The 22,426-nt window shown below is 59.8% G+C and overlaps 1 protein-coding gene across 2 annotated transcripts in view; it reads left to right on the top strand.

The window, feature by feature from the left end:
* The first annotated feature begins 2,976 nt into the window (after positions 1-2,976).
* Positions 2,977-22,426, top strand: part of SREBF1 (sterol regulatory element binding transcription factor 1) — a 21,159-nt gene continuing 1,709 nt past the window's right edge. Inside the window, exons 1-16 of one of the 2 annotated variants that reach the window (XM_077746862.1) lie at positions 2,977-3,262; positions 15,896-16,327; positions 16,694-16,881; positions 16,965-17,102; positions 17,184-17,405; positions 18,073-18,187; positions 18,418-18,638; positions 18,888-19,089; positions 19,223-19,401; positions 19,664-19,925; positions 20,009-20,175; positions 20,363-20,531; positions 20,964-21,072; positions 21,366-21,475; positions 21,579-21,711; positions 21,898-22,063. In XM_077746862.1, the coding sequence (XP_077602988.1) occupies positions 3,172-3,262; positions 15,896-16,327; positions 16,694-16,881; positions 16,965-17,102; positions 17,184-17,405; positions 18,073-18,187; positions 18,418-18,638; positions 18,888-19,089; positions 19,223-19,401; positions 19,664-19,925; positions 20,009-20,175; positions 20,363-20,531; positions 20,964-21,072; positions 21,366-21,475; positions 21,579-21,711; positions 21,898-22,063 (2,904 nt within the window). In that variant the 5' untranslated portion in view covers positions 2,977-3,171. The remainder of the gene's footprint in view (positions 3,263-15,895; positions 16,328-16,693; positions 16,882-16,964; positions 17,103-17,183; positions 17,406-18,072; positions 18,188-18,417; positions 18,639-18,887; positions 19,090-19,222; positions 19,402-19,663; positions 19,926-20,008; positions 20,176-20,362; positions 20,532-20,963; positions 21,073-21,365; positions 21,476-21,578; positions 21,712-21,897; positions 22,064-22,426) is intronic. The other variant, XM_077746861.1, reaches the window with a different exon arrangement.

Below are 22,426 nucleotides of genomic sequence, written 5' to 3'. Positions count from 1 at the left end.
GTCAAACGGGCGCGGTGCATGTGACCCAGGGCCCGGCTCCCGGGAGTTTCGCGCTGACGCCGCGTCACCCCACTCGGCGCCTGGCGCCCATTGGCTGCACTCCGGCCCGTGGGGGCGGGACTGGTCTGGCTCGGCGCCCCAACTCCCCTGGGTCTCTGGCCGCTGCCCTGCACCGGGTGAGGAGCCAGCCACCGCTCCTCGGGCTGCCCAGACCCTGAGAAAATCAGGGACAACAGCGCTGCGAGGCCGTGGGCAAGTCGCTTTACCTCCCAGTGCCTCGGTGTTCTCATCTGTAAAATGGGTACATCAGCCCGATCCTCCTGGGATTGATGGGAGGAAAACATGCCTTAACACTGGTAAGCCTTCATAGATTGTTGCCAGTGCCGACACAGCGTGCCAGCGTCACTGTCGGCCAGTCTGGGACCCTGCCCCCTCCCAGGCACACCAGGACAGGGGCACCCACCACCACGGCTTGTGCCCCTCCGTGCCCTGGTACACTCCTTCCTTGTGTGAGTTCGGGTCACCCCAGCCAAGAGGAGTCTGAGGGGCTTGTTTGGGGGGCTCAGGCTCTTTAGGGAGAGGAGCCACGGAGAGGTTTCCCTGAAGAAATGCCACCCCCATGTGTCTTTCTTCACTCTCACCTTGAGAATTGCCGTTGGTAATGTAAGGCTGTAAGGGAAAGTTTTGTCTTTTTAGTTGAGAAGATTTAAAGCACCCCCCACCCCAACAATGCCCCATGGCAGGGGCTTCAATTTCAATTGGCTTTTCTAGCCTGGGCGGCAGGTCTCCTGCTGACCTTGCCTTTCCCTCTTTCTCCGAACTCCTGCAGTTATGGCATGCATATTTAGTGAGGCATGCATATTTAGTGACTCGAGCTCTTTACATATAGGGTAAATCCACGTACAGAATGGTGAGTCAGAGAACGGTGAGGCAGGTGTGCTGTGCTGATGACTCCAGCCCACCCCACCTGCCTCTGCTGGGTGACTGCAGGAAGGGCTATTCTCATTTCACAATCCAACAGCTGCGACTCAGAAAAGTGGACCTGATTCCGGGTCACTAAGCAAGCAGGTGAGAAGCCAGGCCAGCATCCTGACTCTGGAAAAGGTTGTGGGTTTTTTTTTAATGTTTATTTATTTTTGAGAGAGAAAGAGCGAGCATGAGCTGGGGATGGGCAGAGAGAGAGGGAGACGCAGAATCCAAAGCAGGCTCCAGGCTGAGCTGTCAGCAGAGCCTGACTCGGGGCTTGAACTCACGAACCGTGAGATCATGACCTGAACCATCCTGGCGTCCCTGGGTAAAGTGGTCTTTACTCAGTACCCGCTGAAGTAGGCTCCACTCAGTACCCGCTCTTCTCCCCACCCCTCTTCCTGGGAAGGGCTGTTAGAATTTTCAGGTTCGTCACCAGTTTCCCAAGGCCTCCTGGGTCGTTGGCTCCTGCTTGGGGTGGTGGGGCCTGGGGTCGGGGGGCAGGATGAAAGATGGCCGGGGAGAAGCCAGATCCCTCTATGCTCCCCGGCAGAAGTTCATCTGGATCCTTGGGTGGATCCCAGAGCAGGGCCACTTTGGGGGAAGATGTGGCTTGGAGANCTTCCAGCCCCCCATGGCTCCTGGCCACTCTTAGCAGCCACTTCTGGGAGGGACATAAAGAGAGCTGCGTGTACAGGCTGAGCCCTTGGGACTGGGGCCTCCAAGTCTCTCCTGGCCAAGGCACCCCCCTTCTAAAGCACACCACTAATTTTACTCCCCCAGAAGGTGTGGCCAGACAAGCTATATCTGGAGCCTGAGCAAGACAGTATTTGGGCTGGCATGACTCACTGAGGTCAGGGGCTAGGAGAGACTGGGGGTCCAGACCTCAGATGGGTCTTCTTGGCTACCCTCCAGTTGCATACTTCCAGGGACAGGCAGCTCACTGCCTTTCCAGTTTCAGATACTCAAATGTTCGACTTTATCTCAATCCATCTCCATGGGTCCCTCCCCTGCCACTTAGTTCTGTCCCCAGTCCACAGGGCTGAGGGTTTGGTCTCCAGCCATTTTCCTAGCCAGGCTGCCTCCTCTGACCCAGACCCAGCCTGTCATTATCCAGGGCAACTGGGCTCAAGTCTAAAGCACAGTCCACCTCTTCCCTGTGTCCCCATCCTGGCTGCCCCCAGAGGGAAGCTCCAAGTTTGGAGTCAGATAGGCCTGGGGCCCAACCCTGTTGCTGTCCCTGGGTAGCTGAGTGCTTGGACAGTTAGAACTCTGGGTCTTCCTGTGTTCCTCCTGGTTCCTGAGGCCAGCCCACCTCCAGGGCCTGCACTGGGTCCACTGGCTCCCAAATCCGTGTACTGTCACCACAGCTGGATCTGGGAGGGAACCTAAGTCACGAAGGGAAATTCAAGTCTCTTCCAGGCTCGCTTTGGGCTANTAATAGAAAGGAAACTGGGGGGGGGGGGAGGTTGCAGGCTGATCTCACAGGCCCAGCCCCCCTCCCCCCACATCATGTACTCACTAACATCCCAGCCAGCCTATGGAGAAGCAGGACGAAGCTCAGCTACAGCTGATGAAACTAAAGCACAGAGTTGGCTGGAGAGCTCACAGCGAGTCTTTAGAGCTCTATCTTGGACAGATCTGTCTTGTTCTAAAGAGCCAAATCTAGGAAGTGAGATTTGTCCAGACCCCACACCCGTCCAGCCCTAAGTCCAGAGACCTTTGGGACAGGCCCTGTCCTAGAGTTTCCACCCAGACCCCTTGCTTGGTTTTGGAGAAACTGAGGCCCAGGAAAGGCCCATTGCCTGCCCGAGCGTTCCTGCAGCAACGGGCCAGAGGGCCAGATCCTGGATAAGATCAATGACAGGAGGGCACACTGATGGAGGGTCCGGCTGGAGGTACGTTTGCGAGGTTGACCCGGTAGTCTGGTCCCCGCCCCCTCCAGGTGGGGTGGGGCCGTCTAGCCGGGAGGGCGGGGCCTACCGACAGGGCCCCGCCTCCGCCCCGCCCTCCCTGCGGAGCCACAGCGGGGGAACCCAGTTTCCGAGGAACTTTTCGCGGGCGTCCGGCCGCCACCGGGGCCAGGACACGACGCCAGCGCGCGCAGCGGCGGCAGCGAGTCGGGGCCGGCGAACGCGGCGCTCCCTGCGAAAGTCCGTACGCGGCGGCGGGCCCGGAGGGCCTCCAGGAGGAGGCAACTGCGCCATGGATGAGCTGCCGTTCAGCGAAGCGGCCTTGGAGGAGGCGCTGGCCGAGCCTTGCGAGCTGGACGCGGCGCTGCTGACCGATATCGAAGGTACGTCAAGGGCCCCCTGGGCTCCGCGGGAGCCGGGAGCGTAGGCAGCGACCGGCCTTTGTCTCCCCGGTCGGCGCGGGGCGCCGGCTCTGTACTGCGTGCGTGGGGCTTCCCCACGTCTCTGGGCCGCGCGCTGTGGGCCTCCTTGTCCAGACCGCTCTGAGCCTCCCTGTGCCCGCCCTGGCGTCTCGGGCCACGCCTCGCCGGGTCCCTTGGAGGCTCAGGGCCGGGCACGTGCGCCTCGGCGTCCCGGGCCCCGCGCCGCGCGACCAGTGAGTCCTCAGCCCGGTAGCGGCCGCGGCGAGAGCTTGGGACCTGGGCGTCGCCGAGGCCCCGCCCCTGCTCCGGCCCTGACGTCAACGCGAGGTTACTCGCGGTCATTCCCTCCGGCCTGAGAGTTCAGCTCGGCGCTGAGCTTCCGCGCATGCGCGCGGCGCTTCCTCCGGTCTCTCCTCCCTCTCCCTCCCCACCCCGCCCCCGTCCGGTTCTCCTAGACCAAGATGGGCATAGCTTCTGCAAAAATGTATTGACCGTCTACTGAATGCCAGGCCGTTTCCTGGGCACTGGGGGTTCACAGACCGACCTGGGCGCCTCCTCTTCTTGGGAGCACGGAAATCCGCCAGAAAATCCGCAAACGGATATTTAGTCGCACGTTGGGGTGGAGCAGGGGTGGGGTGAGACCTCCTTGAGCGGACTGGTGAGCTGAGACTGAGAGTCAGCCCTGGGCCCACCTGGGAAGGATGTTCTCCCAGCCGGGGGCGCGGCCAGGGCGAAGGCCCTGAGTTTGAGGAGTTGAGAGGAGTGCACAGGAGGGAAGGTTGGGACGGTTGATAAGAGGAAGATGTGGGCAGATGTGGGACCGGCTAGGGCTGAGGTTTACTCACATCTTTGAAAGCATCATCGTTTGCTTGACAGAGGAGGGGTTTGGGGACGGTGCGGCAGGTACCAGTTGGGAGGCTGTGGCCCCACTTGTGGGCAGGGCAACCCACGGCCCCCGGCAGGCTGCCCTCCATGGTGGCTTCGCAGTTCCAGCAACCCTGGCTAGGCTGCACTTGGTGGATGGGGAGCCTGAGGCCAAGAGCACAGGACTCAAACCTCCCACAACCTAGACAGACATGTCCATGGAGCCCGTGGCTCCTGGGGTGAGCGAAACAGACACGTCTAAGTCACCCGCCCGCCCCTGTCTTCCTGCAGCGCAGCTGGCTGCCAGCCTGCGGCCTCATCAGCTCCCCTTCGCCGGGGGCCAGGCCAGGGGAGGGTCCGGGAGGAGAGACACTGACTGTGCGGCTTTTCCAAAGCAGCCTTCCCCTTCCCCCTGCACTGGAGTGATAGATCCCAAAACCCCAGACCCTGGGAAGATCTGAGCCTGACTCAACTAACGGTTCCATGAGCCCAGGGCCCAATGCACCCTGAAAGGTATCATGACCAGGTGGTGAGGACCTGGGCTTTAGGGCCAGGACTTGAATCTGGACACTACTACCTTCCTTTGCCATCCTGCCCAAGTTCTCTCAACCTCTGAGCCTCAGTTTCCCACTCTGGATACAAATGTTTCCCTTCCTGTCAGAGACCGGCTCCAGCCCGGGTCCAGGGGTCCCTGAAGGATGGATGGTGTCGGCGAGGGAGGGGTGAGAGAGGCCCGACAGTCTTTCCGGTCACCAGGCTTGCATCTCCGCTCTAACTGGGGCTCAACTTTATTTTGTCATTAAGTGTTTGGGGACGGCAGAGAAGTGGCATTTGCCTTAGACAATGATTTCTCATAACCAACTTCTTTGATATGTAAGAATTTCCCAGAACATAGATTTGTAGAAGACTTCTGCATAACCTTCATCAATAGTGAGATAGGTATCTTTAGCATATCAGACAATGTTTTTAGCATAAAAGGGTGAAATTACTTCTCTGTGAGCAGAGGTCAAACAGGTCTTTCAGGAGACACCTTTGCTTCCATAATCACCAAAGAAGAAGTTCCTCAATAGGTTCCTTCACAGGGAGCAATCATATTCAAGGCCAGAAAATGTTCCAAGCAGAAACAAATGGGTGGGGGGTAGATATCTTCCCTTAACTCTACATTAGGCTCTATGTCTCAGGGCCAGACTCCACTGTAACTCTATGTTCTTAGCCCCCTTTATTATGTAAGTCTTGGATCTGCAAGGCCCTTAGGAAGAGCCTTTTAACAATCATCCACAATGCTTTCATGTGAAGTCTCTTTGGAAAAGGCAGGGACATGCCTTTCCTTATGAGCAATCTGTGTGGGGAATATCGGTCTGATCTGGAATATTGTGAGGCCTGGTCAATACCAGCAGCCTCATTTCCAACATGAGCCAGTAGTAGCAGAAGGAGATACCTGTTTTCATTTCTCATGGCAGGAGCTGTGCAAATACTACCATTTCCTCGCTGTGACTGTCATCCAGCGAAGGCCAGTGTGGCTCCCAGCACCTTCCTAGGGGAGTTGGAAGAATAGAATCAGGGCAGATGTATCCAGAACACAGGTCTGGCATAGACCTTTCTCATTGACTCGTGTATAGAAGCGTTAGGTCCTGAGGCCCAAAGGCCAGGCCCTCCCAGCCACTGGGGGCTGGGTGCTGTTGGGCACCAGCTCTGTTCTGTGAGGAAGGGGAAAGACTGGAGCCTCTTGCTGGTTGGGGCATGAAGTTTGCGCACCACAGCGGAAGATTTCTCAGCTTTTATGCAAACTTTCTGTCCCCCCCACCAAGTTACACAGAAATCTCTCTCTTTGCATTATAGAAAAATTAGAAAGTGCAGGTGAGAAAAAAAAAATCTCCCTTAAACCCTTCACGCAGAGATAAGCTGTGTTAATTATGTGGGGGATCATTTTCTGTCTGTATCTCTCTCTCTCTCTATATATATATATAATGGGGTTTTTTTGGAGTGTCTCTATACTAGTGATCTACTTTTTAAAAAAGTTTTTTTAAATGTTTTATTTATTTCTGAGAGAGAGAGAGAGACAGCGTGAGGAGGGGAGGATCAGAGAGAGAGGGAGACACAGAATCCCAAGCAGGCTCCAGGCTTTGAGCTGTCAGCACAGAGCCTGATGCGGGGCTCGAACCCACAAACCGTGAGATCATGACCTGAGCTGAAGTCGGACGTTTAACCGACTGAGCCACCCAGGCGCCCCAGTGATGTACTTTTTAAAAACGTCATTGAGGTATAATTTACCTGCTGTAAGAGTTACCCATTTTAAGTGTACAATAAGTTTTTACATTGACCAAGTAGTGTTGACCATCACCACTTAGCTGTGGAACATTTCCATCCCCTCTGTCTACTTACAACTACCCCCCGGTCCACACCCTGCCCAGGCAACCACTAATCTACACTTTTATAGAAAATAGGGTCCATCAGCTCCCAGCAGACTGTAAGCTGCTTTGTTCCTGTACCTACAGCCAGACAGCAGTCAAGTCTCTGGTTTATCCACTTGGTCCCCGACTGATGCACATCCGGGTCGTTCTGTTCTTATAAACTGCACTGCTGTGGACACCCCAGGCCAGGCTTTGCTTGGATGGATCCTTCCTTAGTTCTACAGGCAGAGGCTCTGGGAGAGCTATTGAGGGTCGGAGGCCAGGCCCACTTTTGAGGCTTTTCTCCTGCCCTTGGAGCGAAGCAGACTCAGGATCTGGGGAGAGGTGACTCGGGTGCCGGAAAGGTAGGGTCTCCAGCTCCCCTGAGGTGACTGAATGCTGAGCAGTGGGCCAGGCAGGCCTCGAGTGCCTGACAGGGTAGATGGACTGAACCTTGGAGGCAGTGGGGAGGTTTTTTTGGGGGGGGGGTGTTGGAACAAGGCATTGCCATGCTTGGATGTATGTCAGAAGCTTCCCCTGGAAGATGACAACACTGATTGAGCAGCTGCTGTACCCCAGGCACCTAGTTGACCATTGGGTCCCCCGAAAACCCTAAGTGGGGAAGAGCTTCATCTTACAGATGCGTGGCTTGAGGCACACAGAGAGGTTAAGCGACTTGCCTGAGGTCACACAGCCAGAACCTGGCAGAGCCAGGATTCAGATTCNCTGCTCCATGTGGGGCTATGCTGGGGGCCTGGGAGTAAGTCAGAGAGGGGTCAGAGGCCGCGCTGCCACCTCCCCCTCACAGCCCAGGCGGCCTTGAGTCATGAGACGATGACTGTCACCAGGGAGCCGGCCAAGGGCCTTGAGCTCCACCCACCCCCGCCCCCAGGCCTGTGACTGGTTTGGGGGCGGGGCTGCCAGCAGGAGCCCTTAGTCGAGTGGGTGAAGGCCTCGCGCCCCCCTCCCAGGACCTCCTCCCGGCTCTGTGCTTTGGGGGCCCTCATGGCACCGGGTGGAGGGACAGGGAGAGCAGTGCTGGGCGGTGCTTGGGGTTCTTGGTAAGCCCGTGGCAGGGCTCACTCCTCTGCTGATTAACTTCTCAGATCTTGCACACGCTTTTAGGCGCAGGAGAGGCAGGTGGAGATGGGCTTCCCGCAGGGACCCTGGGGGCTCTGGTTTCTCTGAAGCCTTAGGGGGCTCAGTTCATTCTCCCCCTCTGCCCGGATACCCCCACCTTCACTCTGTGTCGTGCTCCGGGAGTCCCCCAAGCCAGGGTGGCCTCCCTGAATCTCACCCCTGCCTGCCCCAGGTCAGCACCAGCACCAGCGGTGTTTTCTGGCGCTCTGCTCTCAGGGCCGGGCCCCCTCAGGCTTCCTGAAGAAAGCACAGGAGCGCCTGCCTTCTCGGTCCCAGCCTGGGCCTGTCTGGCTGTTTCTGTGTGGAGAGAACACACGTTGGGGGCCATTCTGCACCCCCCGCCCCGCCTCTCCCCACGTTATGTCGTGCCCGGTTCTTTCCCCAATCCCACCAAGGGCAAATACAGCGCACGACCGCTTACTATTCAGCTCCCAGCTGCAGGCACAGAACTCCTCGGTCCCCAGTCCACCGTGGCTCCCCAGTGCCCCCCAGGATAATGTCCCTTTGTCTCAGCATGGCATCCCTGATCCGCAGGGCTTGCCAGACCTGTCTCTTCGGGGGATGGACAGAGGCATGCTGGGAGTGGGTTGAGGTGTCTGTGAGTCACCCCCTGTCCAACGGTCACCTCGCTGTGACGCAAGCACCCTGAGTGACCTGGTCAGCCCCCGGCAGGGGTCACCGCCAGGCAGAGGACTGGACTTTGTCTGAGCAACAGGTGCAGCTCAGCTGGGAATGGTGGCACTGGCCAGAGGAAGTGTCTCTGGCCTCATGTCCTGCCAGCCAGAGGCCTGGATGTGCCCTGTGATCCCCAGGCCTGACTGGGACGGTGTTCCCGTGAGTCCTATGTCCCGTGTGGCTACACGGAGAGGGTTGTGTGAGGGCGGCAGGAGAGCCTTAGAATCAGGTTTGGGGCTCCCGAAGGGGGATCTTTAAAAAAAAATTTTTAAATGTTTATTTTGAGAGAAAGAGCAAGTGAGCAGAAGCAGGGGAGGGACAGAGAAAGAGCTAGAAAGAGAATCCCAAGCAGCCTCCGTCCCCTCAGTGCAGAGCCCGACACACGGCTTGAACTCACAAACCAGGAGATCGTGATCTGAGCCAAAACCAAGAGTCAGACGCTTAACTGACTGAGGCCCCCAGGCGCCCCTGAAGGCGGGGATGGGGGGGTCTCTGAGGCCAGCTCCAGGTGTGTGGTGCCCATGCTGAGTTTGGGAGGTGGCACACGGAGAGTCTGTGGCCTGGAAAGGCCCACCCCNGCTCCTCAGTACACGTGGGGCCTGCTTGAGATTCTTTTTCTCTTCCTTTGCCCCTGTTCCCTTCTCACTCAATCACTCTCTCTCCCATCCAAGTACTAACCAGGCCCGACCCTTCTTAGCTTCCGAGATCAGACGAGATCGGGCACGTTCAGGGTGCTATGGCCGTAGACTCGCTCAATCTCTCTCTCTAAACAAACAAACAAACAAACTGGGGTCCCTGGGTGGCTCAGTCGGTTAAGTGTCTGACTGTTGATTTCGGCTCAGGTTATGATCTTATGGTTCGTGAGTTCAAGCCCTGCATCGGGCTTTGCACTGGCAGTGCGGGGCCTGCTTTGAATCCTGTGTGCCTCCCCCCGCCCCTCCTCCCCCTTGCACGTGCGCTCTTTCTCTCTCTCTCAAAAGTAAACATAAAAAAAAAAAAAAAGCCCAGCATGTTGCCTTTAACCCTAACCAATATGTCCTCTTCAGGTTGAAAACAGACTGCAGGGGAAAAACAGAAAAGGGAGAACTAGATATTCAACACGACCATTTAGACAGGGGATGGTTGCTCAGCAGTAGGAGACTGTCCCCAAACTGCCACTGTCTCAGGCCCCCGGGTTGGTTTTCAGCTACCAAAATGATAAGAATGTGCCCCAAGCCTTCATATGACAAGATGTCTGAATTGGTGCCTCCCAGCGCCTGGTTTAGTGGGCATCTTCCAGGTCACGTTCAGGGTCACTTGGTGCGTGCGCTTGGGAGCTAGTGTGTGGAGTGAGTGACACAGAGGAGGGAAGCATCTGAGAAGGTGACGTCGGGGCGAGTTTTGAAAGAGGAGCAGGAGTTTGCTTGGGAGGCAAAGGCTAGTGGGAAGGACATTCCTGGCAGAGGGAACAGCCTGGGCGAATGCACGGGAGCACTGAACAGCGTGGTGTGTCTGGAAAGCAGACAGGGAAAGCGAGGCAGGGTGAGAGCCTGTGAATGGAGACCTGCAGTGGGGTGGTGGCTGGCTGGCTGACAACCCCTGACTCCGGTCCCCTCTGCGCCCAGCCCTGTGCTGAGTGATGCCAGGGTTCGGGCCCTCCCAGCCGCTAACGGTGGTCAGGAGGGCTTCCGGGAAGAGGCAGCGCCAGAGCTGAGCCTTCCGGAGCCTCGCACTGCCTCCTCTTCTGTTCTTGCTCACCACACAGCCCCCCCCGACCGGGGTTCAAGTGCCGCCCACAGGTCGGGGCCGAGCCAGCCGGAGCCGCCAGGTGTGTGGGCTCGGGGTTGGCGGGCCTGCGCTTGAGCCCCAGACTCTGTCCTTGGCAGTGGCGGGCGCTGGGACACACGGCCCCTCTCTGAGCCTTAGTTTCCTGGACCGCCTCGAGGGCCCCTGCCCGGGTACAATGGCGCTGCGGCCAGGGGCGTCCTCTTCCAGGAAGAGCCAGCGCCCATTTGCACGCCCGGGCAGCCCCGAGTGCACAAAGGACAGTCTGTCCCAGTTGCATCCGTGACTGGCTGAGGACACGCAAACCTGCTGACCTGAGTCCTCAGGAGGATCAAGGAGGCTCCGGTGGGAGCAGCAGGGGTGAACGGCAGGCAGGGTGTAGCCCTGGCTTCCTGGAGTGGCCTGTCCCTGCCTGGTGCCCTTCATCAAGCAGGCAGAGGTGGAACGTTCCGGGGGTCCCCTAAGCCCTGTCCCGTGTCCTCTCCTGTGGTGGCGCAGCTGTATACCCGTCACTGTTCCTCAGTTGTGTGCCTTTGTCGTCTGCATTGCACGGGACAGTGTGCAGATCCCTTTCCTGCCCACTTCCTGGGCAATCCGTGTCCTTGGCTCAGGCAACAGACAAAGTTATGTTGGATCCCAGCTCCTTGGCTGCCTCCCCGACCTCTGTCCCCTCTTTGCTCCCTTTACTCCAGCCACACTGGCCTCCTTGCTGTCTCAGCATCATCACCCCAAGCTTGCTTCTACCTCAGGGCCTTTGCACTTGCTGTTCCTTCTGCCAGGACGTTGTTCCTCCCTCCTGGCCTACTCCCTCATTTCATCCAGGCCTCTACTCAGATGTTACCTCCTCAGAGAGGCTTGCTCATCGCATCTGGAGTGGCCCCTCACACTCCCTTTACACGGCCTCTGTTTCTTCATGGTGCCCATCACCATCTGCACCCACAGTTGCTCCGTGTATTTGCAGACTGGTTGGTCCCTGGAACGTAAGGTTCACGAGGGAATGTCTTTATGCTCTGTCCCTGTACCCCCGGGCCTGGCAAAGGCCTGACACACAGTACACACTTAAGAAAGGGCAGTAGACCCTGTTTGACAGACAAATCTGGGCTTCGTGGACCAGGCCGCGCGAGGGAGGTGGTGCGCTCCCTATCTTAAGAGGCTTGCGAACAGAGCTCATTTGGGGTTCAAGGCCTCACGAAGGTTAGATGGGCTGGAGGCTCTTAAGATGCTCAGAGCTGGTCTCCTGCCAGTTCGTGGTATTGGGCCTCCCCAAGATTTCGGTAATGGCCTCGTACAATAAACAGGCCAGAGAATAAAAGGCTGCCCCACCTCTGCCTTCCAAAGGAGGTTTAAGGGCAAAGGAGAGGGGCTCAGGTTTCCTGTTGGGCCCCAATACAGTCAGGGCCGGACTGGAGAAAGGAGAGGAAAAGGAAGGAATCCAGGCTTGGGAAGGAGGTGAGGAAGGAGAAAGATTGGAGGGGGTGCGAGACGGGCCCAGTGGGGCTCAGAGTCTATGCCTTCCCTTCTTCCCTGTGTTCAAGGAGTACCCACAGGAGCCACACGGGCCTCTGGGCCTTCCGAGGCTCTCTATGCTGGAAGCCCCGTGTTCAGCTTGCTGGGGAACGGTCCGCCAGTCGGGACCCATAGCCCGCCGTCTGGGGCCTGCTGTCCTGGCTCCCAGGGCTGGGAGGGCGTGTCTCTCTCGCCTCACCCTAGTCCCGGCCCGATTTCCTCCCTGTAACACCATCTCCATTAAATGGTCATGGAGCTCTGACTTGAACGTTGCAAGTAATGGGCAACTCACTACCTGTCTTTAGTTGCAAACCGTTCCATTTGCTGCAGAGGGACTAACCTTTATTGAGATCTTGCTGAATGCTGGGTGCTTCATACCCTTGGTCTCTTATTTTTTTTTCTTTTCTTTTTTTTTTTTTTTTAGTGAACCCACAGTGTCATAGTAGTTTCAGGTGTAAAATATAGCGATTCAGCAATTCCTGCGTTACTCAGTGTGCATCATGCTAAGTGTGCCCTTAATTCCCGTCACGGACTATGGCTGTCCTCCATCCCCACCCCCATCCCCTCCGTAACCACCAGTTGTCTTTAGTTAAGAATCTGTTTCTCGCTTTTGTCTTTTTTGTCTTTGGTTTTTTTAAAGTCCACATATGAGTGAAATCGTATGGTATTTGTTTTGCTCACACTGACTAACTTCACTTGAAGTCATACTCTCTGATTCCAGCCACATTATTGCAAATGGCAATAGTTCATTCTTGTTCATGGCCGAGTGATATTCCATTGCACATATTTATTTTTCTTTATCTGTTCACCTATTGATGGGCACTTGGGTTGCTTCCATAATTTGGCTCTTGTAAATACTGCTGCGGTAAATCCACTCACTCTTCTAGATCCCATCCCTGTCGCCTCTGGAGACAAGAGGGGGAGCCTCAGAGAAGGGGAGCCAGCTGCTTGGGATTACATGGCAAGTGAGGCGTAGAGGGAAGGTCTGCCCCTTGGCGGTAGGAAGGAAGAGGAGCTTGCTCTCAAATTTCCCCCCAGTCTCAGCTCTGGTACCCAGCTTCTGCAGGAATAGGCTGGCCCCTCATATGCCACCGGGTGCCTGGTGACACACAGGCCCTGTTTCCCACTGCATCTTAGCATAGACTGTGTCCTCTGCCCCATGGCCAGCCACCCAACCCTCACCTCACCCCCTCCAGGAGCCTTTCCTGACTCCTGCTACCCTCAGGGGTCATTCATTGGGTGACGATTCTCCCTCCTACCTCCTCAGGGTGGAATGGAGGCACAGCACAAAGATGTGGGAAACGGAAAACAAAAAGGCAAGAAAATGTGGAGAGGGGAAGGGAAGGATGAGACAGGAAGTGGGTGGCCCAGGCCAGGCACCCGCATGGCTGGCTCTGGCCCTGCCCTGCCAAGTCTCAGACCAGTATTTACTTGTCGGTCCTGCCACAGTCTGGGCTCAAAAACTGGCGAACACGGTGAGGAAGAACAGGGCCGTGAGGGTCTGCTTTTGAAACTTATGCGGGGAATTCAGGCCTCGGAGTCTAACCTGTCTTCACTTACTCGGATGAGGTCAGAGTCTCTGCAATAGCAATGCTTTGTCTTGCTTTTCCGTGGGGTGAGAGAGGGTGTGAACACCCACAAGCCAAGGAGAGAGGAAGGTGGAGGTGCTAGAGGAGAATCTCCTTATCCTTGGCACCCCTTCCAAAGCCGTAGAAAGATCTAGAAAGATTGGGAAGTGGAGTGTGTGAGGGAGGAGAGGCTGAGTTTCCTTGTTTATAGGTTGGTGGAGAGGGAGAGAGATCGGGGCCAGGAGGGACTCCAGGCCTGAGCACGGTGCCTGTCTGCCCAGGCTTCAGCCACCCTCCAAGGCAGCAGGGGACAGAGACCGAGGAGGGGCAAGCGTGTGCTTCAGTTGAAGGCTAGGCCAGGACTTGCTGGTTGTCTGTTTGGCCACAAAAGCTCAAGCTGGCAACCTGGGCAGCTGGCCAGGCTCTGTTTATTTGTATGTGTGTCGAACTTTGACCTTACCCAGAAGGGGAGGCTGTCCTAGGTACCTTCTCAAAAGACCCCCAGAGCCTGTCACCCCTGCCTTCCTTACCTTCTGTCCCAGGGATGGGCTGCCTCTTGGCCTTCTAGGACCCTACAGTGAATAAGTGAGTCAGGCTATACCTGGCGATTGCTGGGGGCCTGTGAGAACTTGGGGGCCAGGGCAAACTCCTTCCCTCCACCCCAAACCCAGATTTCTCTGCAAAAGGACATCTGTCCAGAGAGACATAAGACTCAGGTTCAAGTGTTACCTGAATGAGTAATTTGGGATAAGGGTCTTCCTTTCTCACTCTGGGCCTCAGTTTCCTGGCCCTGGTCAGTTATTAGGCATCCATGTGCAGGGAGTTGGGGGGGGCTGGGAATGGCCCCAGGAAGGGGAGGTCCCCGCACCTAAGACGAGGCAGCCCCTGGCCTTAAATCAGCGCTTCTTGGTACTGAGCGCAGCACCCATTTTCTCCTTCACTTTTCCCATTCGAGGCCAGGAAGATGTGATTGTCCTATTGTCTAGAGAAGTAAACTGAGGCCTAGGGGTGGGGACCCGCCCGGAGTGTCAGCGATTTCGAAAGAGTGTTGGGGTATCCCTGCCAGGGACCTCCCGGCCCGAGCCCACTCCGCGACACTTCGTGGATGTGGTTGGAGCTGGGGGCTTATGGGGACCGGTGACCTCCAGTAACCCCGGCGGGTGTCGGCGCCGAATGGGTTAAGGGGCCTCGCCCGCGAGTAACCCCGGCCCCATTCAGTGCCGCGGGGTGAAACTAGAGCCCTAGCCGCCGTCGGGGGTGGGGCNCCCTCCCAAGCTTTTATCACAGAGCCTCCACCTCCGCTGCGGGGTCACCGCCCCTGGTTTCCTCAGAGGGGGGCGTGTGTGTGCCGCGGCGGTGGAACTCCCAATAGGAAGAGCCAGTTCCTGCGGGGGCAGAGTGCAGTTCCCGGCTCTTACTGGAGTTGGTGGGCCACCCCCCTCCCCGTTAGTTACCCTCACCCAGGCGTTTGGAGCGAGAGGGGGGCTTTCCCACGTCCTCCAGGGAGGAGGCCTGCTGTCCCGTCTCCCAGCGCTCCGCCCCCCCCCCCACGCCCGTGAGCCAAATCCCGGATCCCAGCCCTGGATTCAGTTTTTCTTTCAGGGCCTCAGTTTCCCCATCTGGCAGAGGGGCTCATGAGGGCTGGGGTGAGGGATGGAAAGCCCCGCAAGTGAAAACACTGTGTGCGTTGCCCACCTGCACGGACCCCCGCCGGCCCCCGGGGTGTTTCCGTTGGAGGCGCTGGGGAGACTGAGCCTGGCACCCCACGCTATAGCCATAAGGAGGTCCCCTCCTGCAGGAACTTCCCTGCCAGGACACCTGTCGGTACGAAGGAGGCAGGCAGCAGCGAGTCCCACTGTGGGCCAGCTTCCTGTCCCGCCATGAGGGCCTTCATCTTTTTTGTTGCACGGACGGGGGAAACTGAGGCCCCGCGAGAGGAGGCTGTTGGCCCAGGCCAGCAGGGTGAGTGGGCCAGGAGCTGAGGCTGGGGGCCCGTGGGGGTCCTGCAGCGCACTTTAACCCAGTGGGTGGCTGCCCCTGCTGGGCTAGAGGGCCCCAGCACAACACAGCCAGGCAGCTAGTCGCAGGCCAGCTCGGGGAGAGGCTGGGGCATGTGGCCGGGAATGTGTCCCAGTCTGTGCGAGGAGGGAGTCAGGACAGAGCATTTGCTTTTATGGAGGGGAAACTGAAGCCTCCAGTGGCCTGGTCCCGAGGCTGCTTGGCTGCAGAGTTGGTCTGGGCTTGTGCCCAGAACACGCAGGGACACACTGGTTGGCACACATGTGGCCGGCAGCTGGCTCAGCCCCAAGCCTCGGTCTGTTCCACGGAGGAATGGGCTGGTGATGGCAGCTCTGAAGCCCGTGGTCCTGGGCCTAGAAAACCCCAGTGGTGCCTCAGCGTAGGTGTGGGGCAAGTTCACGGGCCTCGTGGGACCGGGTCCCTGTAGGGCTCTGACCTCGCAAGGGCTGTTGGAGACACACGAGGCACCAAGCATTGCTCCAGGTGTCACAGGTGCCCAGGCAGTGGCTGTGTGTCAGGGGGCACGGGCTCATGTGGGTGGCTTTCTGTTTCTGCATGGTTGCCCCCCACACACAGCTGTGTGGACAAGAGGTGTGAAATGTGCGATGCCCCGTACAGGGCCCCCCCCTGCCCTACTGTCACTGACACAGCTTCTCTCCTTTCTCCAGACATGCTTCAGCTCATCAACAACCAAGACAGCGACTTCCCAGGACTGTTCGACCCACCCTATGCGGGGGGCAGGGCAGGGGGCACAGACCCCGCCAGTCCTGAGGCCAGCTCGCCGGGCAGCCTGTCCCCACCTCCTGCCGCCATGAGCTCCCCACTCGAAGGCTTCCTGGGGGGACCCAAGGCGACGCCTCCACCCTTGTCCCCTCCCCAGCCTGCACCCACCTCACTGAAGATGTACCCATCTGTGCCTGCCTTCTCCCCTGGGCCTGGTATCAAGGAGGAGCCAATGCCGCTGACTATCCTGCAGCCCCCAGCCCCGCAGCCCCTGCCCGGATCCCTCTTGCCCCAGAGCTTTCCGGCCCCGGCCGCTCCACAGTTCACCCCTGCCCCCGTGTTGGGCTATCCCAGCCCCACTGGGGGCTTCTCCACAGGTAAGGGAGCGTGTGGGGGGAGGGGACAGCAGGAGCACAGACAGGGAGGTCTGCTGCCATCTCAGCAGAGGAGTTGGCAGACTTTAGAAATTGGGCCTCTGACACCCCGTTACTAGCAGTGCTTGCATCCTTGCCGTTGTTGGGTGAAGCGGGGGTGTCCCCATCCACGCCGCCCTGCCAGAGACAGACGCCCGGCAGGGAAGCTAGTACATTTGTGCTAGAGCCGCGGGCACGGGTTGCCCCCATAGGAAACAGGCCCCAGGGATGATGACTCATCCAAGGTCACAGGGTGATAGGGCCCTGAGAGGTAGGTTGAAAGTGGCTCAGGGCAGCCTGTGCCCGCAGCCCCAGCCTTTATCTCTGCAGGGACCCCTCCAGGGAACACCCCGCAGCCGCCGCTGGGCCTGCCGCTGGCTTCCCTGCCAGGGGTCCCGCCCGTCTCCTTGCACACCCAGGTCCAGAATGCGGCCCCCCAGCAGCTGTTGACAGCCACGGCCACCCCCACGGCTGCCCCTGGGACAACCACCGTGACCTCGCAGATCCAGCAGGTCCCGGTGAGGAGGGCCGGCCGGGTGTCAGGGCGGTGGCGGCCCCTGGTCCTACTGCCCGCTCTTGGCTGAGACGTCCCCTCTCCCAGGTCCTGCTGCAGCCCCACTTCATCAAGGCGGACTCTCTGCTCCTGACGACCATGAAGACAGACGTGGCAGCCACCGTGAAGGCGGCGGGTATCAGCTCCCTGGCCCCTGGCACAGCTGTGCAGACAGGGCCCTTGCAGGTGGGTGTCACGGGCGGGGCAGGAGGTCAAGGGGTCTGCGCATGTGCATGACTAGCTGGTGACCCGTACCCGGCCCTTTAGACCCTGGTGAGTGGAGGAACCATCCTGGCTACGGTGCCGCTGGTCATGGACGCCGAGAAGCTGCCGATCAACCGGCTGGCAGCCGGCGTCAAGGCGCCCGGCTCGGCCCAGAGCCGTGGTGAGAAGCGCACTGCCCACAACGCGATTGAGAAACGCTACCGCTCCTCCATCAACGACAAAATCGTTGAGCTCAAGGACCTGGTGGTGGGCACTGAGGCGAAGGTATGGGCGGCGGCTTTCAGAGGCGCCCTCTGGGGTGACCCTGGGGAAGGAGGCGAGTGTAAGAAGAAGAAGGACTGGGCCTGAGCCTGGGCCATGGGCTTTAGCCCCCTTGGGCCTGGCCAGTGCCAGTGATTCAGCTGTACTTCGTGGAGTCTCCGCTGTTGCCAGGGGCTAATCTAGGTACTGGGGACACGGCCGTGAACAGACAGACAAAAATCCTGCTGTCCAGGAACACGTTCTGGGAGGGCCGGTGGGGGGAGTGACGAGAAACAGGATAAAGAAGCGTTAGAGCACGCCAGATGGGGATAAGTGGTTTGGAGGAAAATAAAGCAGGAAGAGGGATGGTGAGAGTGGCACATCTAAACCACCTCACAAAGGTGACATTACATAAGCAAAGACCTAAAGAAAGGGAGGGAGTGAGGCATGAAAATGGCAATAATAATCATAGCAGTTAGCCAGATACCGTTGTGTGCGTTTTACGAATCAGGCCTTGCGCCTGTCCTGGGAGTTAGGTTCTACTAGGAGAAGAGCATTCCATGTAGAGGGAACAGCAAGTGCAAAGGTTCTGAGGCAGCAGTGTTGTAAAGCAGCACCACCCACCTCGCTCAGGTGCCTACTTGCCGGGCCTGACCGGCCCCCCGTGCTGTCTCTCTCCTACGCCCTGCAGCTGAATAAGTCTGCTGTCTTGCGCAAGGCCATCGATTACATCCGCTTCCTGCAACAGAGCAACCAGAAGCTCAAGCAGGAGAACCTGAGTCTGCGCACGGCTGCCCACAAAAGCAGTGAGTCCTGGCCTCACCCTTCCCTGGCTCTGCCCACCTCCCCCACCCCTGCTGCACCCCTGCGCGTCCCTTAAGCTCTAATCCTATAAGGGCTCTTAGCCCCTCCATTGACCCCAACTTGGCCGTCAAGAGCTGGGCAGCCTCCTGGGTGCCCTCCGCACAGGGCCCCGGGCTGGCTTGGAGTGGGCACCCAGCCTTCGTGCCCAGCCCTGCTCCTTTCTGGCCTGCAGAGTGTCTGAAGGATCTGGTGGCGGCCTGTGCCAGTACGGGCAGCACAGACGTGCCCATGGAGTGTGTGAAGCATGAGGTGCTGGACACACTGAGCCCGCCGCCCTCGGACGCCGGCTCGCCCTCTCAGAACAGCCCCTTGTCCCTTGGCGGCAGGAGTGGTGGCAGTGGTGGCAGTGGCAGTGACTCGGAGCCCGACAGCCCAGTCTTTGAGGACAGCCAGGTTGGCTCCTGCCATTTTCCCCCCTTGCCTGTCTCTCCGTGTTAACATCTGAGCCCTGAGACTAGGTTAGGAAGAGGCCCCTAACATATCCCACCTCCCATTTTATAGACAGAAAAACTGAGACTGTCAGCCATGTGGGGTCGCATGGTAAGGCTGGGTGGAGTGCTGATCCCTCCTTCCCTGTCCCATCCTCTCTGGGACACTCCTGCTCCCGCTCTGCCCTCACTGACACCCCCACCCCCACCCCAGGTGAAGCCAGATCAGCTGCTGTCCCCTCACAGCCAGGGCATGCTGGACCGTTCCCGCCTGGCCCTGTGCACGCTGGTCTTCCTCTGTCTCTCCTGCAACCCCTTGGCCTCCCTGCTGGGCACGCGGGGTCTCCCCAGCCCCTCGGATGGCAGCGGCACCTACCACGGTCCTGGGCGCAGCATGCTGGGCACTGAGGGCCGAGGTAGGATGGGCTGGCGTGGGGATCTTGGGGAGAGAGGTGGGAAGAGACACTCGGGGATATAGGCCTTGGCCCGTGGAGCTGCTGGGGTCTGGATTTCCAGGGCCATGTCTCCCCAACTCCTGTCTGCCCCCAGACGGCCCTGGCTGGGCCCCGTGGCTGCTGCCCCCGCTGGTCTGGCTGACCAACGGGCTGCTGGTGCTGGCCTCCTTGGCGCTCCTCTTCATCTACGGCGAGCCAGTCACACGGCCCCACTCAGGCCCCGCCGTGCACTTCTGGAGGCATCGCAAGCAGGCCGACCTGGACCTGGCCCGGGTAAGGGGCCGGGCGTGCAGGTGGGGGTGGGGCACAGGGCGGGGCCGGGACTTGGGCAGCGCTGGGTGCCGCCCCTCTTCCCTTCCCTGTCCTGGTGAATGGGCTCGTCCTCCCCACCCGTCTAGCCCTCAGACTCCCACGGAGCGGGGGACACTAGGGCCGCGGTGGGGGCCCCAAGGTGGCAGGATCCTTGGACAGGAGGGGCGGGCGTGCTCAGATTCCCTGACACCCGTTTTCTCACCCGGCAAACCCTCACCCCCAGGGCGACTTTGCCCAGGCCGCCCAGCAGCTGTGGCTGGCTCTGCGGGCGCTGGGCCGCCCACTGCCCACCTCCCACCTGGACCTGGCCTGTAGCCTGCTCTGGAACGTCATCCGCCACCTGCTGCAGCGCCTGTGGGTGGGCCGCTGGCTGGCCAGCCGCGCGGGGGGCCTGCAGAGGGACTGTGCCCTGCAGGCGGATGCCCGCACCAGCGCCCGAGATGCCGCGCTCGCCTACCACAAGCTGCACCAGCTGCACACCATGGGTATGAAGGGTGGGGCGCCGGGCCTGAGGGGCTCCCGCCGCCCCTGCACCGCACCCCTGCCTCATGTCCCGCCTGTTTCTCAGGAAAGTACACGGGAGGGCACCTGGCCGCCACCAACCTCGCGCTGAGTGCCCTGAACCTGGCCGAGTGCGCGGGCGATGCCGTGTCCCTGGCCACACTGGCTGAGATCTATGTGGCCGCTGCACTGAGGGTCAAGACCAGTCTCCCGAGGGCTTTGCATTTTCTGACAGTGAGTGGGTGGCGGGCTAGTGGGGACGGGGTGGAGGGCCTGTCTCTGAGGCTCTGACCAGGGGCTGCACAGGAGCGGGCGGTCTGTTGTGCGTGGGCTCCAGGCCCAGCTGGGGTACGGGCTGAGGTCTGGGTTTGAGTCCCTGTCTGGGTCCAGTGTGACAGCCCAGCTCCCCTCCCCCCCGCAGCGCTTCTTCCTGAGTAGCGCCCGCCAGGCCTGCCTGGCCCAGAGTGGCTCAGTGCCTCCCGCCATGCAGTGGCTGTGCCACCCTGTGGGCCACCGTTTCTTCGTGGATGGGGACTGGGCCGTGTGCAGTGCCCCGAGGGAGAGCCTGTACAGCTTGGCCGGCAACCCAGGTGCTGTCTCGCTCCTGTGCCCGTCCCCTGTCCTCCCACCCCATCCTGTGTCCCCATGCCCGTGACGCCTCCCCATCTGTTGGTGCCAGGGAGGCTGAAGGACCAGGAGGACTGGGCCTGTCTCGGCGGGGGCTCTTCAGGAGCAAAAAGGGCGACAGGGATTTGGGGGCAGGTGGGTGATTTCGGGGGTGATCCCGTGTAAGACCATCGTGCAGTAAGGAGATCAGCCAGAAGGGAACAGAGCTGATTAAGGTGCATTATTCTATAGATTGCACTGGCCAAGGTGGGTTATCCTCTCCAGGGACAGGTGGGGGGATTTATCCACCAACTTTTCCCTGTCCCACCTGCACGCCCAGGAAAGAGCCCTTTTGGTGGGGAGAGGTGGATGTGGGGGCCCTTGCTCCCAGCCCGCTCACCCACTCCTCCCCACAGTGGACCCCTTGGCCCAGGTGACTCAGCTCTTCCGCGAACATCTCTTGGAGCGAGCCCTGAATTGTGTGGCTCAGCCCAGTCCCAGCCCTGGATCAGCTGATGGGGACAGGTGAGAGTCCCTATGCTCCCCTGCAGGCAGGCGCCCTCCACAGTGAAGTCTGGGAGTGGCTGTGTCTCAGGCCCTGTGTGGGTGGCCAGAGCTGGGCTGCCGTCCGCCCGCCAGGTGGCCCCCAGCTGCATCTCGGTTCCTCCCTGGGTCTGTTTCTGGACCAGCAGGGAACGATGGCCGCGTGGTAGAGCCAGGACATCAGGCTGTGCTCTGGCGGGAGGTGAGGAGGGCTGGGGCCTTCCCGGGACCCCCCCGCCACCTGTGCTGACTGCCAGTCCTCTCTTCCAATGCAGGGAATTCTCAGATGCTCTTGGGTATCTGCAGCTGCTCAACAGCTGTTCCGATGCTGCCGGGGCCCCAGCCTGCAGCTTCTCCATCAGCTCCAGCATGGCCGGCACCGTCGGTGAGCCCCTAGGCCCCCTCCCCATGACTCCTAGCCCAGCCTCAGATGCAGCGTGGCTGAGTTTCAGGGCACCTTCCCTCCCTCACACCCCTGCTCCCTACAGGCACAGACCCCGTGGCCAAGTGGTGGGCCTCACTGACTGCCGTGGTGACCCACTGGCTGCGGCGCGATGAGGAGGCGGCCGAGCGGCTGTACCCGCTGGTGGAACACCTGCCCCGTGCCCTGCAGGAGTCCGAGTGAGTCCAGGCCCACGTCTCCCGGCCCCCCGGCACCTGCTGCTCCCCCCAGCCTTTGTTCTGTGCGGTTGGGGTCACCGCCGCTGCCGCCCTTTCTTCCCCGTGAGGCCAGAGCCGGGGCGGCGGAGAACTTAGTGAGGGCCTGGTCCTGGTCTAACCGTCAGTCCTCTGCCTTGGCCCCAACAGGAGACCCCTGCCCAGGGCGGCTCTGCACTCCTTCAAGGCTGCCCGGGCCCTCCTGGGCCGTGGGAAGGCAGAGTCTGGTCCGGCCAGCCTCACCGTCTGTGAGAAGGCCAGCGGGTACCTGCAGGACAGCCTGGCCACCACACCGGCTGGCAGCCCCATTGACAAGGTGAGGGTTGGTGCCGGGGGCCTGGCAGGTCTGGGGGGGGCAGTCCCTGCCTCTCCATTCCCGGGATGTTCTTACTTGGGTTGCAGAAGACGGTGGTGGGGTTAGCCCAGCAGCACAGGACTGGAGGCCCTGCTAGCCTTGCTTTTCTGGCTGAGGCTTGGGTCCCTGGCAGAGTGGGCCCCGCCCTCAGGTTCCCCACCGGCAGGACGAGGGTTGGGGTGGGTGGTCTGGCAGAGCCCTCTTTGGAGGCTGCCCCTGCGGCAGGTGGCAGGTGTGGGGGCCTGGAGAGGCGGGCGGCCCCGCGGTGCATTGCTGTTGCATTGCACGTGAGTGAGGCGGGTGCAGTGCCTCGGCAGTGCAGCC

The sequence above is a fragment of the Crocuta crocuta genome, unplaced genomic scaffold (assembly GCF_008692635.1).
Source record: "Crocuta crocuta isolate KB4526 unplaced genomic scaffold, BGI_CrCroc_1.0 scaffold139, whole genome shotgun sequence".
In the NCBI taxonomy this organism is placed as follows: Eukaryota; Metazoa; Chordata; class Mammalia; order Carnivora; family Hyaenidae; genus Crocuta; species Crocuta crocuta.
Note: the sequence above shows the minus strand (reverse complement) of the source record. Positions and strands in the feature narration are given on the sequence as shown.